At 40.6% G+C, this 14,609-nt stretch overlaps 1 protein-coding gene across 7 annotated transcripts in view; it reads left to right on the forward strand.

Moving 5' to 3' along the window:
• Positions 1-1,262: 1,262 nt before the first annotated feature.
• ZNF280D (zinc finger protein 280D) overlaps positions 1,263-14,609 on the forward strand; it is a 54,743-nt gene continuing 41,396 nt past the window's right edge. The window contains exons 1-4 of one of the 7 annotated variants that reach the window (XM_075432225.1): positions 1,263-1,486; positions 6,601-6,746; positions 10,688-10,753; positions 10,860-11,197. In XM_075432225.1, the coding sequence (XP_075288340.1) occupies positions 6,608-6,746; positions 10,688-10,753; positions 10,860-11,197 (543 nt within the window). In that variant the 5' untranslated portion in view covers positions 1,263-1,486; positions 6,601-6,607. Of the gene's footprint in view, positions 1,487-6,600; positions 6,747-7,331; positions 7,577-8,573; positions 8,608-10,025; positions 10,551-10,687; positions 10,754-10,859; positions 11,198-14,609 lie in introns of those variants that run through there. The other 6 variants (XR_012765202.1, XM_075432219.1, XM_075432220.1 and 3 more) reach the window with 6 other exon arrangements.

A 14,609-nucleotide genomic window follows, 5' to 3' on the forward strand; every position in this document is an offset into this window, starting at 1 on the left:
TACTTTCTTCCTTTGCTTCTTTGAGGTTCCAAAGTACTTCGGAAGCATCTCAAGGCTAAAGATAATATGAGCAGAATATTTTCCAAGCTAAACACAGTAGCCAAATCTTTAGAGCTTAAGTTCACAAGAACACTTCACTTGCTCTTCTGAAAAATACCTATATTTGAGAGAGAATTAATACTAAATAAACTGAGGATGTCTGAAGGCAGCTATGGCAGATGTCACCAACAGTAAGTTGTGACAAGCATGCGCTGAAAAAGCTGAGATACAGATTCCTTCTATTAAGTACTTTCCCATTAATAATCTTCAAATTTAACCAGAAATGTTGTCCTATTTTACTAAAGGAAAGATCACACTTTCTTTTTATTTAATTAGGGTAGAATGGACAGCAAAACTTTCAGCAAAATAAAGAGAATCTAAACTCAGGAGCATTCTTAGATGTTAGCCAGGGTGAGAGAGCCCTGTAGACAAACAGGTGTGAGGAAACCTGGATTTCTTAGTCACCTTTTGATTCAGACATTTTCATATGCAAATTCTGAGGTGAGTGAGAATGCGGCTCTTCATGGTACTGTGCTCCAGGGCTGTTTTCTCTAGTGACTGTGGCTTCACTGCCTAGTTAAGGCCCTGTCTAGCAGTTTTTCGATGTCCCACTGAAAGCAATGGGCATGTTTCATTCAGTGAAGGTTTGGAACAGTTAATCGTATATTTGATTATGTTATTTAACCCACTGGGTAAATGACTATGAAAAACCGCAATGAAAACACATGTGCACTATGAACTCCCAGTCTGAACAGCATTCGGTTTAGCATCATTGACTCCAGCAACACACTCTGCATTATATTCTCAGCTGTTTGTATTTAGTGTTAACTTTGGGTAGAGCTTTCCCTACCTTCTGTTTGGCCATATGGCTGCTTGGAGCTACTGGTTCTCATGATCGACTGTACCGCAAGGGACGGGCCTGGTCGCCTATCACGGCCTGCCGATAGCCACACCCGCTGAGTGGGGCCTACTCACGGGGCACGGGAGAAGTGAATGTGGCTCGCCGGTGCTCTCCGCGCCCGCCGCGGATCGGGCCGCGTCGCGGCGGGCCCTGTCAGCCCTCGCCAAGGAGGGGTCGGGCCGGCGGGCGCGTGGGCGCGGCGGCTGAGAGAGCGCGCGCCGCGCGCCACGCGCTGGGCCGCTGGCGGCTGTGGGGTGTGAGGCCCAGCACATGGCACACAGCCCCGCCCCCGCGAGGGCCCGGCCCCGCCCCGCGGCTGCCAGAGAGCAGGCGCCGCTGTGGGGCTGACCCGCGCTCTACCCGTCAGGCAGCGCGCCGGGCGCCGCGCGGCCACCCCCGCCTCCCTCCCTCTCTCCCTCCCCCGGCGGCGGCTGAGGTGGGGCGCCGCGGTTCGGCGATGTGAGGCGCCTCCGCCTCCCCTCCCCCCGCCAGCCCGGGAGGCAGGAGCGGGGCGGCCTGCCGCGGCCACTCCGGACACGCAGCACGGTAAGACAGCCCGCGCCCTCCCCCTCGGGCCTGCTCTGCCGGGGCGGCCTGCCGCCTCCCTGGGCGGGGGGAGCCGCCGCTCGGCGGCGGGCGGGCCGCGGGAGGATTGTCGCCTGCGAGACCGACGCCATCTTAGGTCGGAGCGCGGCCTTGCGCCCCCCCTCGCGTCTGTGGAGCGGGGACCCCGGGCCGCGAGGGCTTCCTCGGGCCGCCGGCGGGGCCCCGCCGGGAACCGGGAGGGGGGGGTCTGGCCGCAGGGGCGTCCCGGGCTCGCTCCGCCCTTCCTCTGGGCCTGGCCGCGGCCGGGGCCCACCGCCATTGGCAGCAGATGCCGGGCTTGCCTCCGGGCCTCCTCCCCTCCCGCCGCTGCTGCGGTATGCGGGCCTCGTCCAAACCCGAACCTGCAGCCGGAGTCGAGTCCTTGCGGTCAGCCGGCGCTGGGGAGGCGGGACGCCGGGCGGTCAGGCGGCGCCGGGGCGGCGGTGCGGGCGGAGTGGCCGCTGCTTGGCTGCCCTCGGGGCCTGGGCCTCCTCCCGCGGCCTCGCGCCCGCCGCGGGTGCGAGCTCCTGCCCGGCTCGTGAGCGCGGTGTGGCCCTTCCCTGGGCGGAGCTTGCACCGGCGCGTGGCGGGGAGGGTGGCGTTGGCTGCCCTGGCTTGGTCTGGAGGGAAGCTGGCTCGCCCTTCGGCTGTTTAAAACTTTCAGGTTCGGTTTGAGCTTGGTCATCGTTTCTCTGCTGCTCAAACAAACGCAGCGCCCAATAGAAATGCATTTGCCCGCAGTCCTGGTGAAGCTGTGGATGGCACGCTCTTTGACAGCTAACACGTTGCAGAGTTGGGTGCCTGTGTGGGAAGTCGTCTGAGAAATACAACGTGGGTGCTCACAGTGTGGTCTGACTTGTAAATAATATAACTTCCCTGTTCATTTGAAGGGCAGCTATTAAAGTGGAGAAAAAAAAAAGTTTGAATTATTCTCAGATAATACTGTTATGAAAAGATGATAAACAAGGCCAATCCGAGAACTTTCTGGTTAATGTGCTCACTCTTTAAGCTCACTACCAAATTCTTACTAGTGATTTGGTTTGGGTTATTTATAGCCAATGTAAAGAAGTATTGAGTATTGGAAAGCTCACTTGACCGTAAGAGGGGGACAGGTGAATTGCGTCTACAGTGATAAATGGGTTTTCAGTAACTCTTAATGGTATTGTAGCTGTGTTTCCGTGACTGTCTGTAGTATTGATTTCTGTGCATCTTTAAGGTGCGCTTCTGTAGATCACTTTGTGCTGTTTCCACTACAGCTCTTACACTCTTGTTACATTTACTGATGTTTGTATCACTTTTGTTGTTTCTTTGTAAGTGCTTTTAAATCCTAGCAGTAAAAAAAAAAAAAGGTTATAAATACAACTGGCTTTTAATGAACTTAGGTATCTTTAAATGTAATTGCCATGATAACTAAAGATGTCCAAACTCATGCTTTTAAAACACTTATTTCATCAGAAGCTTAATTCTCTTTGGTGCAATGAGTTTAATTTGATTTTCTGTCGTGTATCAGGTTTTTAGTTCAGTGCTGATCTAGTAACTATAATAGTGTACCATGGACTTGTGTCTTTGCAGTTTTTTTAATTATCTGTGTGTGCCTAATGAACTTTTATGACTAGCCTTAGATTTTGCTGGGCAGTTGCCTTTTAAAGTGATATCTTGATGTGGTCCAATGTTTTTAAAAATGTTTTAAATAACTTGTTCATGATTTTGACAGAGCAATTATTTAAACACTTTATTATATTCCTATAACATTTAATTGGAGTTTTGGACTTCTGAGATGCATGGACTACGTTTAAGGAGACAGGTGTATGAATGCATATAAATGTTTATACATATTAAAAAATGAGGAAGATAAAGTCTGTTGTCAGTAGGTTTACTTTTCTTTTACTGGCATCTGCACCTCCTCTGGGGAGTATTTGGGGGGAGTGGGGGAAGGATTCACTGTTGGTTTTGGCCTTAAGAGCAACTGCTAGCAGGATTGCTGAAATGCATTTTCTATGTTAATGTAGTTAAAGAAGCTAAAAACTTGGAAGCTGGTTGTACTCTCAAAATGGATGTAGACATTTCCTTTGGCAATGGAGACCATTTGAGCAATTCCTGCACACCTCTGGTAACCAAATCCATTCCCCCTTACTGCAACTTCGGTTGTTCAGGCCACAGATTTTCTGACTTCCCAGTTGTGCCGGTAAAACTCTTAGTGGGTCAGGTGATTTTTAACCTGCACTGGTTCACGTCATAGTCCTGTGAAAAGTTGTAATAGCACAACTGAGGGAGCAGGGTGGGAGCTCATTAGGCTGGCTTTGTTGCCAGGAAAAAAAGTCAGTGAAAGCTTGGTTTCAAACTGTGGCATTGAAATATAAGTATTAGATTAAAAGATTTGAAACCATCTCGCTATTTGCCTTTTAAAAGCTGCCATACGTTTTAAGTCACCTTGTGAGAATACCTTAATATGTACATAGTGATTCGTAAAATGAGACATCCATAAGAGGTGCCACCAGTTGGTGTAACTTTGTCAAAGTCCGTGTCTCTGTTATCAAATTACTTTTACCTGTATTAAGAAAAAAAACGATCTGCATTATAGAGTAGCTGAGGTTATCATGTTGTTATCTTGTTAGAGTTCTGCTACTATACAGATGCTAGTGTTGATTTTGTGTTTTTATTATAAATTACATGTGCTCTCATTTGCATCCCATGAGCACATTTTATAATTGGTTACTTTTTTCCTTGAGGTTAGATAAAACTATTTTTTTTAATTAAAAATACTCAACTCGTATTTATGTTGTGAGTTCCACGAAAAAAAGTCTCTGAAAATAGTCTTTCATTTTGCCTTGAAGTCTAATGAACTTTGCCTCTGTGTTAGTAAAGAAAAGACATTCTAAAGAATGTTCTACAGAGCAGAGTCAGGCCTGATTCTCTTCAAGACATGGCATGTGGCCCCTGTTGTCTCTGTCAGGTGGAAATTGGCTTCATACTCTTCTTCTTTTCCCACGACAAGAATCTAGTTCAGTGTCTTATTCTCTTCTTTCCTAGCACTGTGTTTAACTGCAGCACCCTAAGCTGATGGAGGGAGGGAAGGAGAAAGGAAGGAAGGAGTATAGCTATGCTTCTTTATATTATCCCCAAGATTTAGCATGTAACACCAGCAGCACCATTCTCATGCACTTTAATGAAAGCAGGGGCATGATTCTGTCTGCTCCCATGTGATAAACTATTACAGACTAATTATTTCTACAGTCCATCACCAAGTCTAGGAGCTCATTACTCCTATCCTGAAATTGTCTTCTCTTACTAGATATTAGTAAGATTTCTCACTGTGTATCTGCTGAAGCCTTCCATTTCAAACACTGTTGATAGATAATGAGGGGTATTCTTAGTTTTGCGTGATTTTACTTTCAAAAAAGAAACTTGATCCAATGTTCAATATATATGTTGCTCTTGAAATATTTTTGGAAAGGAGAAAATCATGTGAAATTGTACAGAAAAATGCATTGAATAGACACCCTCTTCATCTTTCAGGACAAAATATTTGGTTTAAGAAGTATCAGTTTATGTTTATGAGTGTAATCTTGACTTTGTCACCTTGTGTATAAGGTTTGATAATCTCTAATGACATAGTCATATACATTAGTGCTGGTCTCATGCCCTGGCTATTAGGTTTAGGGGGTTAAACTGTCAGAGAACTATCACTGCACAGTAGTGGGAAGTCAATCTTCCTTATCTAGTGTGCTATGTCAGGTAAGTGTTGCATCAGCACAAGAATGAGAGAAGTATTGGTAATGGTTTTTGTTGGCAGTGGCCTGATAATAAGACTAGAAATATTCTAATATTGATTGTGGCCTTCATGAAAGGATCTGTTGCTCGGTTACTCTTCACTTTTTGTCAAATCTGTCCAATGATGAATTGAATTTCACGTGCTTAACTGCTCATTTATTTCAAGGAATTCTTCTTTTGGCTGGAGTTACTGTTGGGTTCCTCATGCAAAAATATATTGTTTCCCCTCCGATTTAGCCAAAAATGGAGACACTGAGTTTTGTGAAGCTCTGTGTCTTAGGCAAGGCAAACACTGTTGTATTGGGATCTTGATCCTGGTTATTGCTGAGACAGCCCTGTGGTTTCATGGAGTTACTGGTCTTACTCCAAATTAGGTTATTGGCAGTATGCGTAAAGAAATAAAAAAGTTTCTTATTTCTTGTATTGTTCAGAAATACTTTCAAGAATATGCTAGAGGATGTGAAAAGAAAGAGGCCATCATGGTTTGTTTAAAAAACAAATAAGACCAGTTGTGGCTAGAGGTTCTGATGTTAGTTTGGTTAATTCCAAAAGCTACATATTTTCATTACTGTTTTCATATATGACTCCCTTTCCTTATTGCAAGGGCAAGTCCCTAAGCGTGAGAGACTCAGTCTAATGAGATCTATGCAAAACTTTTATCAAGTTCTAATTGATAATGAAAACTATGCAGTGCATTGCGGGTATGGTTTGGGATATTTTGTTTGATGTTTTTTTATGGATAGTTTGTTTGTTGGGTGGGTATGGGGGAATTCTGTCTTGTTTTTTTGAGTTTTAAAGAAAATGTGACTATATGTGAAGCCCTGGCAAAATCTTACAAAATTTGTGGGGCTGTGGTAGGTTGTGGATTGGGGGGGGGTTGTTTGGTTTGAGTTTTTATAGATGCAAAGAGAATAAAGCTGTAACTAGTGTTTCAGTAGTGCCAGATATATTATGTGCTTCAAAGTAGGGTCTTCACATTTCTTGTGAATCACTTGCCTGTAATAGGAGTATTTTTTAAAAGATACCTTTCACAATGGTGTCAGAGGCTTCATCTGATAGTTACTGGTGGATATCTTTAATAGCAAAGATGAGAATTCAAATAATTGTCAGAAAGGTGATGTCTGTTTTGTTGTTTGAAGATCTACATCAGATCAGGTTCAACCTGTATTGAATATGACAGGGGAGAAGGAAGATGGTTCTGTAGGAATTATCATCAAGTGCAGTAATCTTTACTGAACAGTGAAATACTTGTTTCATGAAAGTACTAAATGTTTTGGTGTGTGTGTTTGTTTTTTACTGTCTAGTCTCAAGATGGCAGAATTATTTATGGAATGTGAAGAGGAGGAGCTAGAACCATGGCAAAAGAGAGTGAAAGAAGTGGAGGAGGATGATGATGATGACGAGCCAATCTTTGTTGGGGAAATCTCAAGCTCGAAGCCAGCTGGTACATGTAAGATAACATTTTCTATAACTTATAACATATATTTGAAAGTGTAAAACTTCAAACTCACTTTGAAAATACAGATTTTGTTTTTTAACAGTAAGACTTAAGAACTTCTACATCTTAAACCTGTTCTGTAGTTTGCTGTCATACCAAGGTTTGGAATTCTTAAGAAATTCTGTCCTAAAGCCTGGGTTATGCATAGCTCTGTCTACCTCTAACCTTTACTCTCTGAAGTCAAAAAAAGGATGTTTGAAGGTTTTAGCATTAACAATATGGTTAAAAATCCAATATATGCAATGCTGAAACCATGCATGCAATTCTCTGGAGATATTCAAAACCCGCCTGGATGTGGTCCTGTGCAGGCTGCTCTAGGTGACCCTGCTTTGGCAGGGGGTTGGACTAGATGATCCCCAGAGGTCCCTTCCAGCTCCTACAATTCTGTGATCTCTTGATATAGTTGATATTTAGTTAGATACTTGGAAGTGTCTCCCTACTGAAGTAATATGCGTGAATTGAAGTCTTTGTGTTACTGCCCTTTTTTTTCTGCACCCCACATTTCGTGTGTTGGTAGACAGTCTGAGTGGGTGGACATCACTCTGACAAAACCAAGTTAACTGTCGTAAGCATCTATAATATAAGCACAATCAGGAAAAGTGATTAATGTGAAAATAGTAGAAGTCTCTGTTAAATAAGAGGATTTTATTGATAAATTCATTCATCCCCTGTAAAATAAAGAGTTTTTTTCATCCAGGCAGTGCAGGGAGTGAGGTTAGGTGGTTGTGATGACAACAGATGTGTCAGGATTCCATGTTTGTGCTGTGCTTGGGCTTTCGCAGGTAAGTAAAGGAGAAGATTATTTTTGTTACTTAAATTAATTTTAGTATTGAAAGTTTCTGATTGAGACCATCTTGTAGACAGTTGTTACGAGGTTTGACCTAAGGTTTCTCTAGCTATCGAATACACAGGTCTTGGACTGGTGAGGTTTATGTGCTTTCAGTTTCTGCCTCTTCTCTGCTATGCTTGTATCCAAGATTTCCATAGTCATTTTTTGAAGATGTATAATTTGCAGTGAAGAATCGTGAGGAAAAAATGTTAAACTAGGTTGTCTCTCATAGTCTGCTGCATGGACTTTGGAGCTGCTGTTAGCTGTTGAGTCATTTTAGTTCGCAGTACTTTCATCTCGCATCTTAACTCCGTTTTACTTTGTTACTCACTGGGATAGTCAGTGTAATGTTGCTTACACTAGCTTAAAGAAGTGAAAAATTTGTCTTTTAAATATTAGAAATACTGAAGCTGGTGTTAAAATTCTCACACCTGAAAATAGTTCGTAAGGGTTAATCTTGTTGAATATTTAAAAAATACTCTTAGATCCTCTTGAAAATTTTATCAGTATTTTTAAATTACTCTAAAAAGTCTTCTGCAGTTACAAACTTCTAGAAGGACTGAAAATTACCTTCACTGTTTTCTGGAAGATCCAGAGACCTCTGGATTGTTTTTGGTCATTGGCAGTAGGTCATGGCATAGAAAAACTATTAAGGCATATGTTGGAACAACAAATATGTAAAGCTTCATTGCGGTTGTTGTAGTCTCAAGATTTTTTTTTGTAGTTATAAAGGATAGAAATAGCTCAGGTGATTTTGATATGATTCACCGACTTCAAGAACTTTGGTAAAAGATACAGACTTACAATGTATGCATCTTATTCTAGTGCTGTCCATACTTGGTCCTTGACATAAGTAAAATCACTTATGGTGTAACTTTTTACTTTATCTCTTTTCCTTCCCTTTCCCCAACTTTTCTCTTTATAATCTTCTACTTCACTATCAAAAACAGCTATGGAAGAATGACCTCAGTTCTTCTCTGGCTTGTAAGTAGTACTGCCTGGCAGTAGTCAGGCTTCAGTTTGTTCTTGGTGACAGGCAAGACTCAGTGAACTCAACTTTGCTTATCACTGTTGTTTAGTTTTTATCTGAGAGAATTCCTGTCTGATCAGATGAAAAATTAGATGACAAATGGAGATTTGCATGTAGTTCTTAATTTTTCTGAAAGGAATATTTTCTGCAATACATAGCATTTTTTTTTAACCTTTTCCTGACAATGTAATTATCAGTTTTAGTACAGGCTGGTGTGGAAAACTTGAAGGAAATAGTTAAAAACACGACTTTGACCTGCTGGCACAGTGTCATGTATAATAAAGTGCTTCTGACATACTGGAGGATTAATTCTTACTGAGATAAAAAGTAATTCACACTTTGTTCCCTTTACCATTTCCTGCAGCTGCTCATTTTTCCTAGTTATTGCTCATTTTTCTTGCTTCCTTTTTCATAACGATACAAACCTCTAATTTGTTGCTACTTTAAAATGTTGTTCTGCTTTCTTATACTTAAGTGCTTTTTTACCTAAACAGAACAAATAACACTTTGATGTGGGAGGGGAAAGGACACATCAAGTCTTTGATGAAGGAGTGGAGTCATGTAAATCTATTTTGTAATCTAAAATCACTGTCTTCCTGAAATGTTCTTTTTAAGTACAGTAAAATCTACCTTTGTGTTTTACGATGAGAGTTATGTGTGCATCAGACTATCTGAATATGCTTTGTGAGATATAACTTTTAGGATAGCTTGTTTTTTGTAGGCAAATGAAGGCTTAAGTTTCGTTTCACTCTGGAATTAAAATGTGAAGTGTAGATTTATTAACAAACAAAAGTATGTGGTCAGCTAAATCCTGAATTAAATTAATCCTTGCTCATAGATAGTGTTGTGTTGAAGTAAATATAGTATTAATTACTATTACAGGACAAAATGTCCTCATATCTTGAAAAATGCATACCTGTTTGGATCGGTTGATTGCAGCTGGGTTTTTTTATTAGTATGATCTTAATACAGATGACAGGTTGAAAGCTGTGGTCTTCTGAGCTCTACTGCTATTAGTTGTTTATTTTAATCAACCTGAGTAGTGCATACTAATGAACCATTGCTGGTGGAAACAGCCTTAAGGTTATTAAACACAATTTGTTTAAGATTCTATTCTCTAAGATCTGCTGTTTTGAGAACCTGTTGTAATTTGACCCTGGTTTGAGAAGGTACTTTAGATCTTGTTGGTTAGACATTGGAGGATCAATCTAATTTCGTATGCGTATTTTCACATGTCAAAGCAAGAAACTACAGCAACACTAGTGGAATTGAGGATCTGGTGGTAGAAAAGTATTTTGACTGGATGATTATTTTTGTAACATCATGGAATGATCAGAAACCCCAGACTAAGACATAAAAAGTCAGGGAATATTGGTGACATTAGTTAGGGAGTAAACATCAAATTTAAGAAATTCCATGTGTTTCTGATGAGCTAGAACTCTGACTGTACACTACCATGTAGGACATGTAAGAAAATGACTCTCGTACAGCAATTCCAGCACAACACCTTTGACTGCTGGTCTGTTGATTTTTCTTTCATGTTGGATAATAGAGATCATGAAGTCTAAAAACAAGTTTGCAAGTGCTATATTTTCCTGTAACAAAGAAGCAAATTGTGTGGTTACTGGTTTAGAGAAAGTGCTTACTTTACTGTAGAGCAGTTGAAGTAGTTGGGGAACTTATTATGTATATGAGAAACAGAAGTGAATAAATGCATTGTAATCAGCAAAACTAAATATTTATGTAATGTTCTTTTTTTTGTTTGTGCTCTTATTTGTGTCTTTATCTGTCTCCAAGAAAATAAAAACTGAGATTCTTAGGTGAACTAGCTTAACCTAAGAGAAGGGGAGTAGAAGAACATACCCATATTTGTACAAATGACCCTTTGTTTTGCCAGGTATTTATGTTAGAAATAATATTCTAATTTATAAGTCAAGTCCTAATTGGCTTAATTAGTATGGATGCTACTTTTAATTTGAAAAACAATTAAGCTATTAATTTAACTGCAATTAAGATAAATGTAACTTTTGACAGATATATTGAACAGAGTCAACCTCAGCTCATCACGAAGGGGGATACAGAATGGTGCACCCAGTAGAGGTACTTTATTGTCCTAATATGGTAATTAAAACAAAAAATCCAGAACACTTATGAAACGTCTGACTGAAAAATTATATAAAGATAACTTTGGAATCCTTTGCAACAGGTACAGTTACTACTTTCAAGCCTGACAGTCACCATTATGCGACACCTGCCTCCAGCCCCAGTGCCATGCCTGTTTCATCAGTCTTTCAGTCTGTATCCAGACCTACAGCTAGCTCTGTAGCAGTTCAGCCATTGTCTATACCAGTGAATGTTTCAGGAACTTCACAAACACTTCAGATGTCTGGGTCAAGTTCTGGAGTATCGCAGCCTGTTAGCAGACCTGTAACCGTTCCAGTGACGACGCAGCCAGTAACAAGAAATATCGCGGTTCCTGTAGTGGCTCAACCGGTATCCAGGCCAGTGACTACTGTAACACCAGAGCCTGTAATACTCAATCAGGTAAATTTTTATTTCCTTAAACTGTACAATACTCAGGTACAATTACTTCTGAATAAGTTAATGAGGAACGTACCAACTCAGTCTAGTAATTTGAAGACCTAGGCTAGATTATAGACTAGCATTAAAGAAACTGTAAAGGTTCTAGGACCATAACCTTGCACTGGTGAATTATAATACACATTTGAAAATACTATTTGCAAGACTCAAAGGTGATAGATTTAGTAATGCTGGAATTACATTAAATGAAAGTCTTAGGCATAAGACAGATCAGTACTGTTTAGGTTATTTTGTTTATGTTGTATGGAGAAATGATGGAAATTCTTGTTCTCAAAATTTTACAAACTGCTCAGAGATGGATACTTCGTATTGATAAATTAATTTATTTTTTTAAATAGCTTGCATTTGGTGTTTAAAGTAACTTTGTGGTTTTACCACCTGATATTTACAGTGCCTCTCTTGGGATTTTTGCTTCTTAAGAGAATGCTGAAGTGGAAGCTACTTAGGTATTTTTGCTTTTTTAGTTCACATGGCAGTTGTAGTGAAGCAGTAGTACGGTAAGGAGGACTTAAGCAACCGAAAGTTGCAGGGTCAGTAGATGAAACAGTTTGGCAACATACTTGTTCATTTGAAGAGCCCAAGGGAGTTTAGCACCTGGATCATGTATCATGGATCTTCTTGGATTGCCACAGAACCCCAGAAAGATAACTACAGGGAGTCAAATTAGATGCTGTTTTTATTGCTTTAGCTGTTGCACATTTGTGAGAGAGAAAGAATGAAGATTAAAATTTCATATTTGTATAAGGTAAACTATGATGCAATACCTTTATTGAAAATAATTTAAGCTGAAACTGTTTATACGGTGTGCCTATAATATTAGCTACTACTGCCAGGTTATAATAAACCCTGACAGTAGGCACCGTCTCCACCATCCGTGCAAATATACACACCCACGGTTGTGCCAGGTGTCAGTCTTTTGGTATAAATAAAAATCACGCAGCCTAATGTATTATGCATTTGCTGAGCAGGGGAAATCAGTATGAATGAACATAGTTAAGAAGGCTATTAAAACGTGAGAATTGGGTGGTGTTCTTCAAGACTTGTGGCTATATCATTGCCGATGGGGGGTTGTATGTTAAGAAAAACAATGCGGTGTAATCATTGCCTGTCAGCTGGTTAGCAGAGTCTCTGGCAGATTTGTTAGGAAAGAGCTACTGCTTTCCAATTTTGAGTTTTCAGCGATTGATTGGTAGTTTGCATAAAGAAATTGTGGACATGTCTAGTGAGGTGGGTTAGCTAAGTCACTGTATCTAAGAAGATCTAAAAATTGATAAAATCAAAAGTCCAGATATCTAGGTTGCCTCTGGAGTCCTCTTAAATTTGTCTTTCCAAAGCAGGACAGATTAATACAGAAAGGTCTGCTACTTCACATGATATATACATGTATTTCAAGTCTTTGAATTTTATTTTTATAAATGTTTGCTTATGACATAGTAGGCTTTATTAAATCTTTCAAAGGAGTGCTACAATGTCTTGCAAAAGAAAGCCCCCTCCTTTACTTCCCTTGCACATACATGCTCATGTTTTTGTTTTAATCAATAAAGCTGTAAGCATCCTCTACATTGTTTTTATTAGAAAACCTTAGAGTAAACAGAGCTAGGAAAGGTGAACTTCTTCAAAAGGTATATGTAAGCTGGATGTAACTTGTCAACACAGTGATTTCCTTTAAAGACACTGTGCACACAGCACTTCTTTTTGTGAGAGTTCTTTCTCATTTATCGAGTTTACTTTCAGCAGAAATGGCACAGATGAGACTTTAATTAAGTTTTATAGTCTTACTTTGCCAGAATCTGCAGGTTGTTGTTCTTCACTGGCAGGGCAGAGAAATACCTATTTGAAGAATTTCCATCCTGAAATCTGACTTTGAAGGTACATGAAATGGAAAAGGACATCTAACCATGTATTAGTCAGTTCTGTCTATTCCAAGTTACTGACGTGCTTTAGAAAGTAATCATAGAATCATAGGTTGGAACAGACCTCTAAGATTGTGAAGTCCAACCATCTACCCAACACCACCATGCCTACTAAACCATAACCTGAAGTGCCACATCTACACGTTTTTTAAACACCTCCAGGGATGGGGACTCCACCACCTCCTTGGGCAGCCTGTTCCAATGTCTCACCACTTTTTCAGTAACAAAATTTTTCCTAATATCTAATCTAAACCTCCCCTGACACAACTTGAGGCCATTGCTTCTTGTCTGATCGCTAGTTACTTGGGAGAAGAGACCAACACCTGCCTCACTACAACATCCTTTCAGGTAGTTTAGAGAGCAATAACGTCTCCCCTCAGCCTCCTCTTCTCCAGACTAAACAGCCCCAGCTCTTCTCCTTGTAAGACTGGTTCTCTAGACCCCTGACCAGCCTCGTTGCCCTTCTCTGGACATGTTCCAGCAACTCTGTGTCCTTCTTGTAGTGAGGGTCCCAGAACTGAACACAGTACTCCAGGTGCGGCCTCACCAATGCTTCCTTTTCTGGGATATCCAGTGCATACACGTTCTGTGGTCTCTTAAAACTTCCACTGTTGAAATTGTCATATGGTTTCTTCACAGTGTTGACACTTTGATCATGGCTTTCATGAGCTCTTAATTTTTTCAAGTTATCCTAAATGTAGCATCCTATTCTGTGGAAGTTAAGAAATTCTTGAATACCTTTAGAAATATTTTTATTGGTTTTTTTCCTTGCTTAAGACATGCTGAAAGTGACTCTTCCATCTCTTCAACTTAAATTTTCTTGACTCAGAATTGTATTTCCAATTTCAGCCTTATCTAGAATAATTTGTTGTTTTGTGTTGTTCCTGCCACTTGATTATGTTATACTTTTTATGGGGAAAGAGGCTTGTTTAGTGTGCTGGTTTTTGTGGTTTTTTTACGGAGGTGCTACAGTTCAGCTTCTTGGGCAAAGTGCTGTGACTTTTAATATCACTCCTGCCACATTATGTCATTTACTGTTCTTAGTGTCATGTATGTACTACCTGTATTTTGGTATTTCCTTGGTTTGAGTTGTCTTCATTCAAGAGCTCCTTAGGTTTTTGGGGTACACACACCCCCCCCTTATCTAGTCTTTATTTCACTTGAGACTACTATTTTATATTGATGATTTTCTGCCACAGGCTTTCTGTGACATTTTCGTTCATGTATTTTCTGTTTCTTCCCCACTTGATTCTTCCTAAGTGACAAGGGCTTCAAATAAGTTTTTCTGGGAAGTGATTGATGCTAGGATCTTCAGCTTCCAGATATTGAAACTTACCTTTGAAGTTAAAATATTATGATGTGAAGATGACTGAAGTGTGACTAGACACTGTGGCAGGACTCCGTTTTTAGCTGAACGCGCTTTAGAGTGCCTTTGCATTCGT

The sequence above is a fragment of the Opisthocomus hoazin genome, chromosome 10, assembly GCF_030867145.1.
Source record: "Opisthocomus hoazin isolate bOpiHoa1 chromosome 10, bOpiHoa1.hap1, whole genome shotgun sequence".
Taxonomy (NCBI): domain Eukaryota; kingdom Metazoa; phylum Chordata; class Aves; order Opisthocomiformes; family Opisthocomidae; genus Opisthocomus; species Opisthocomus hoazin.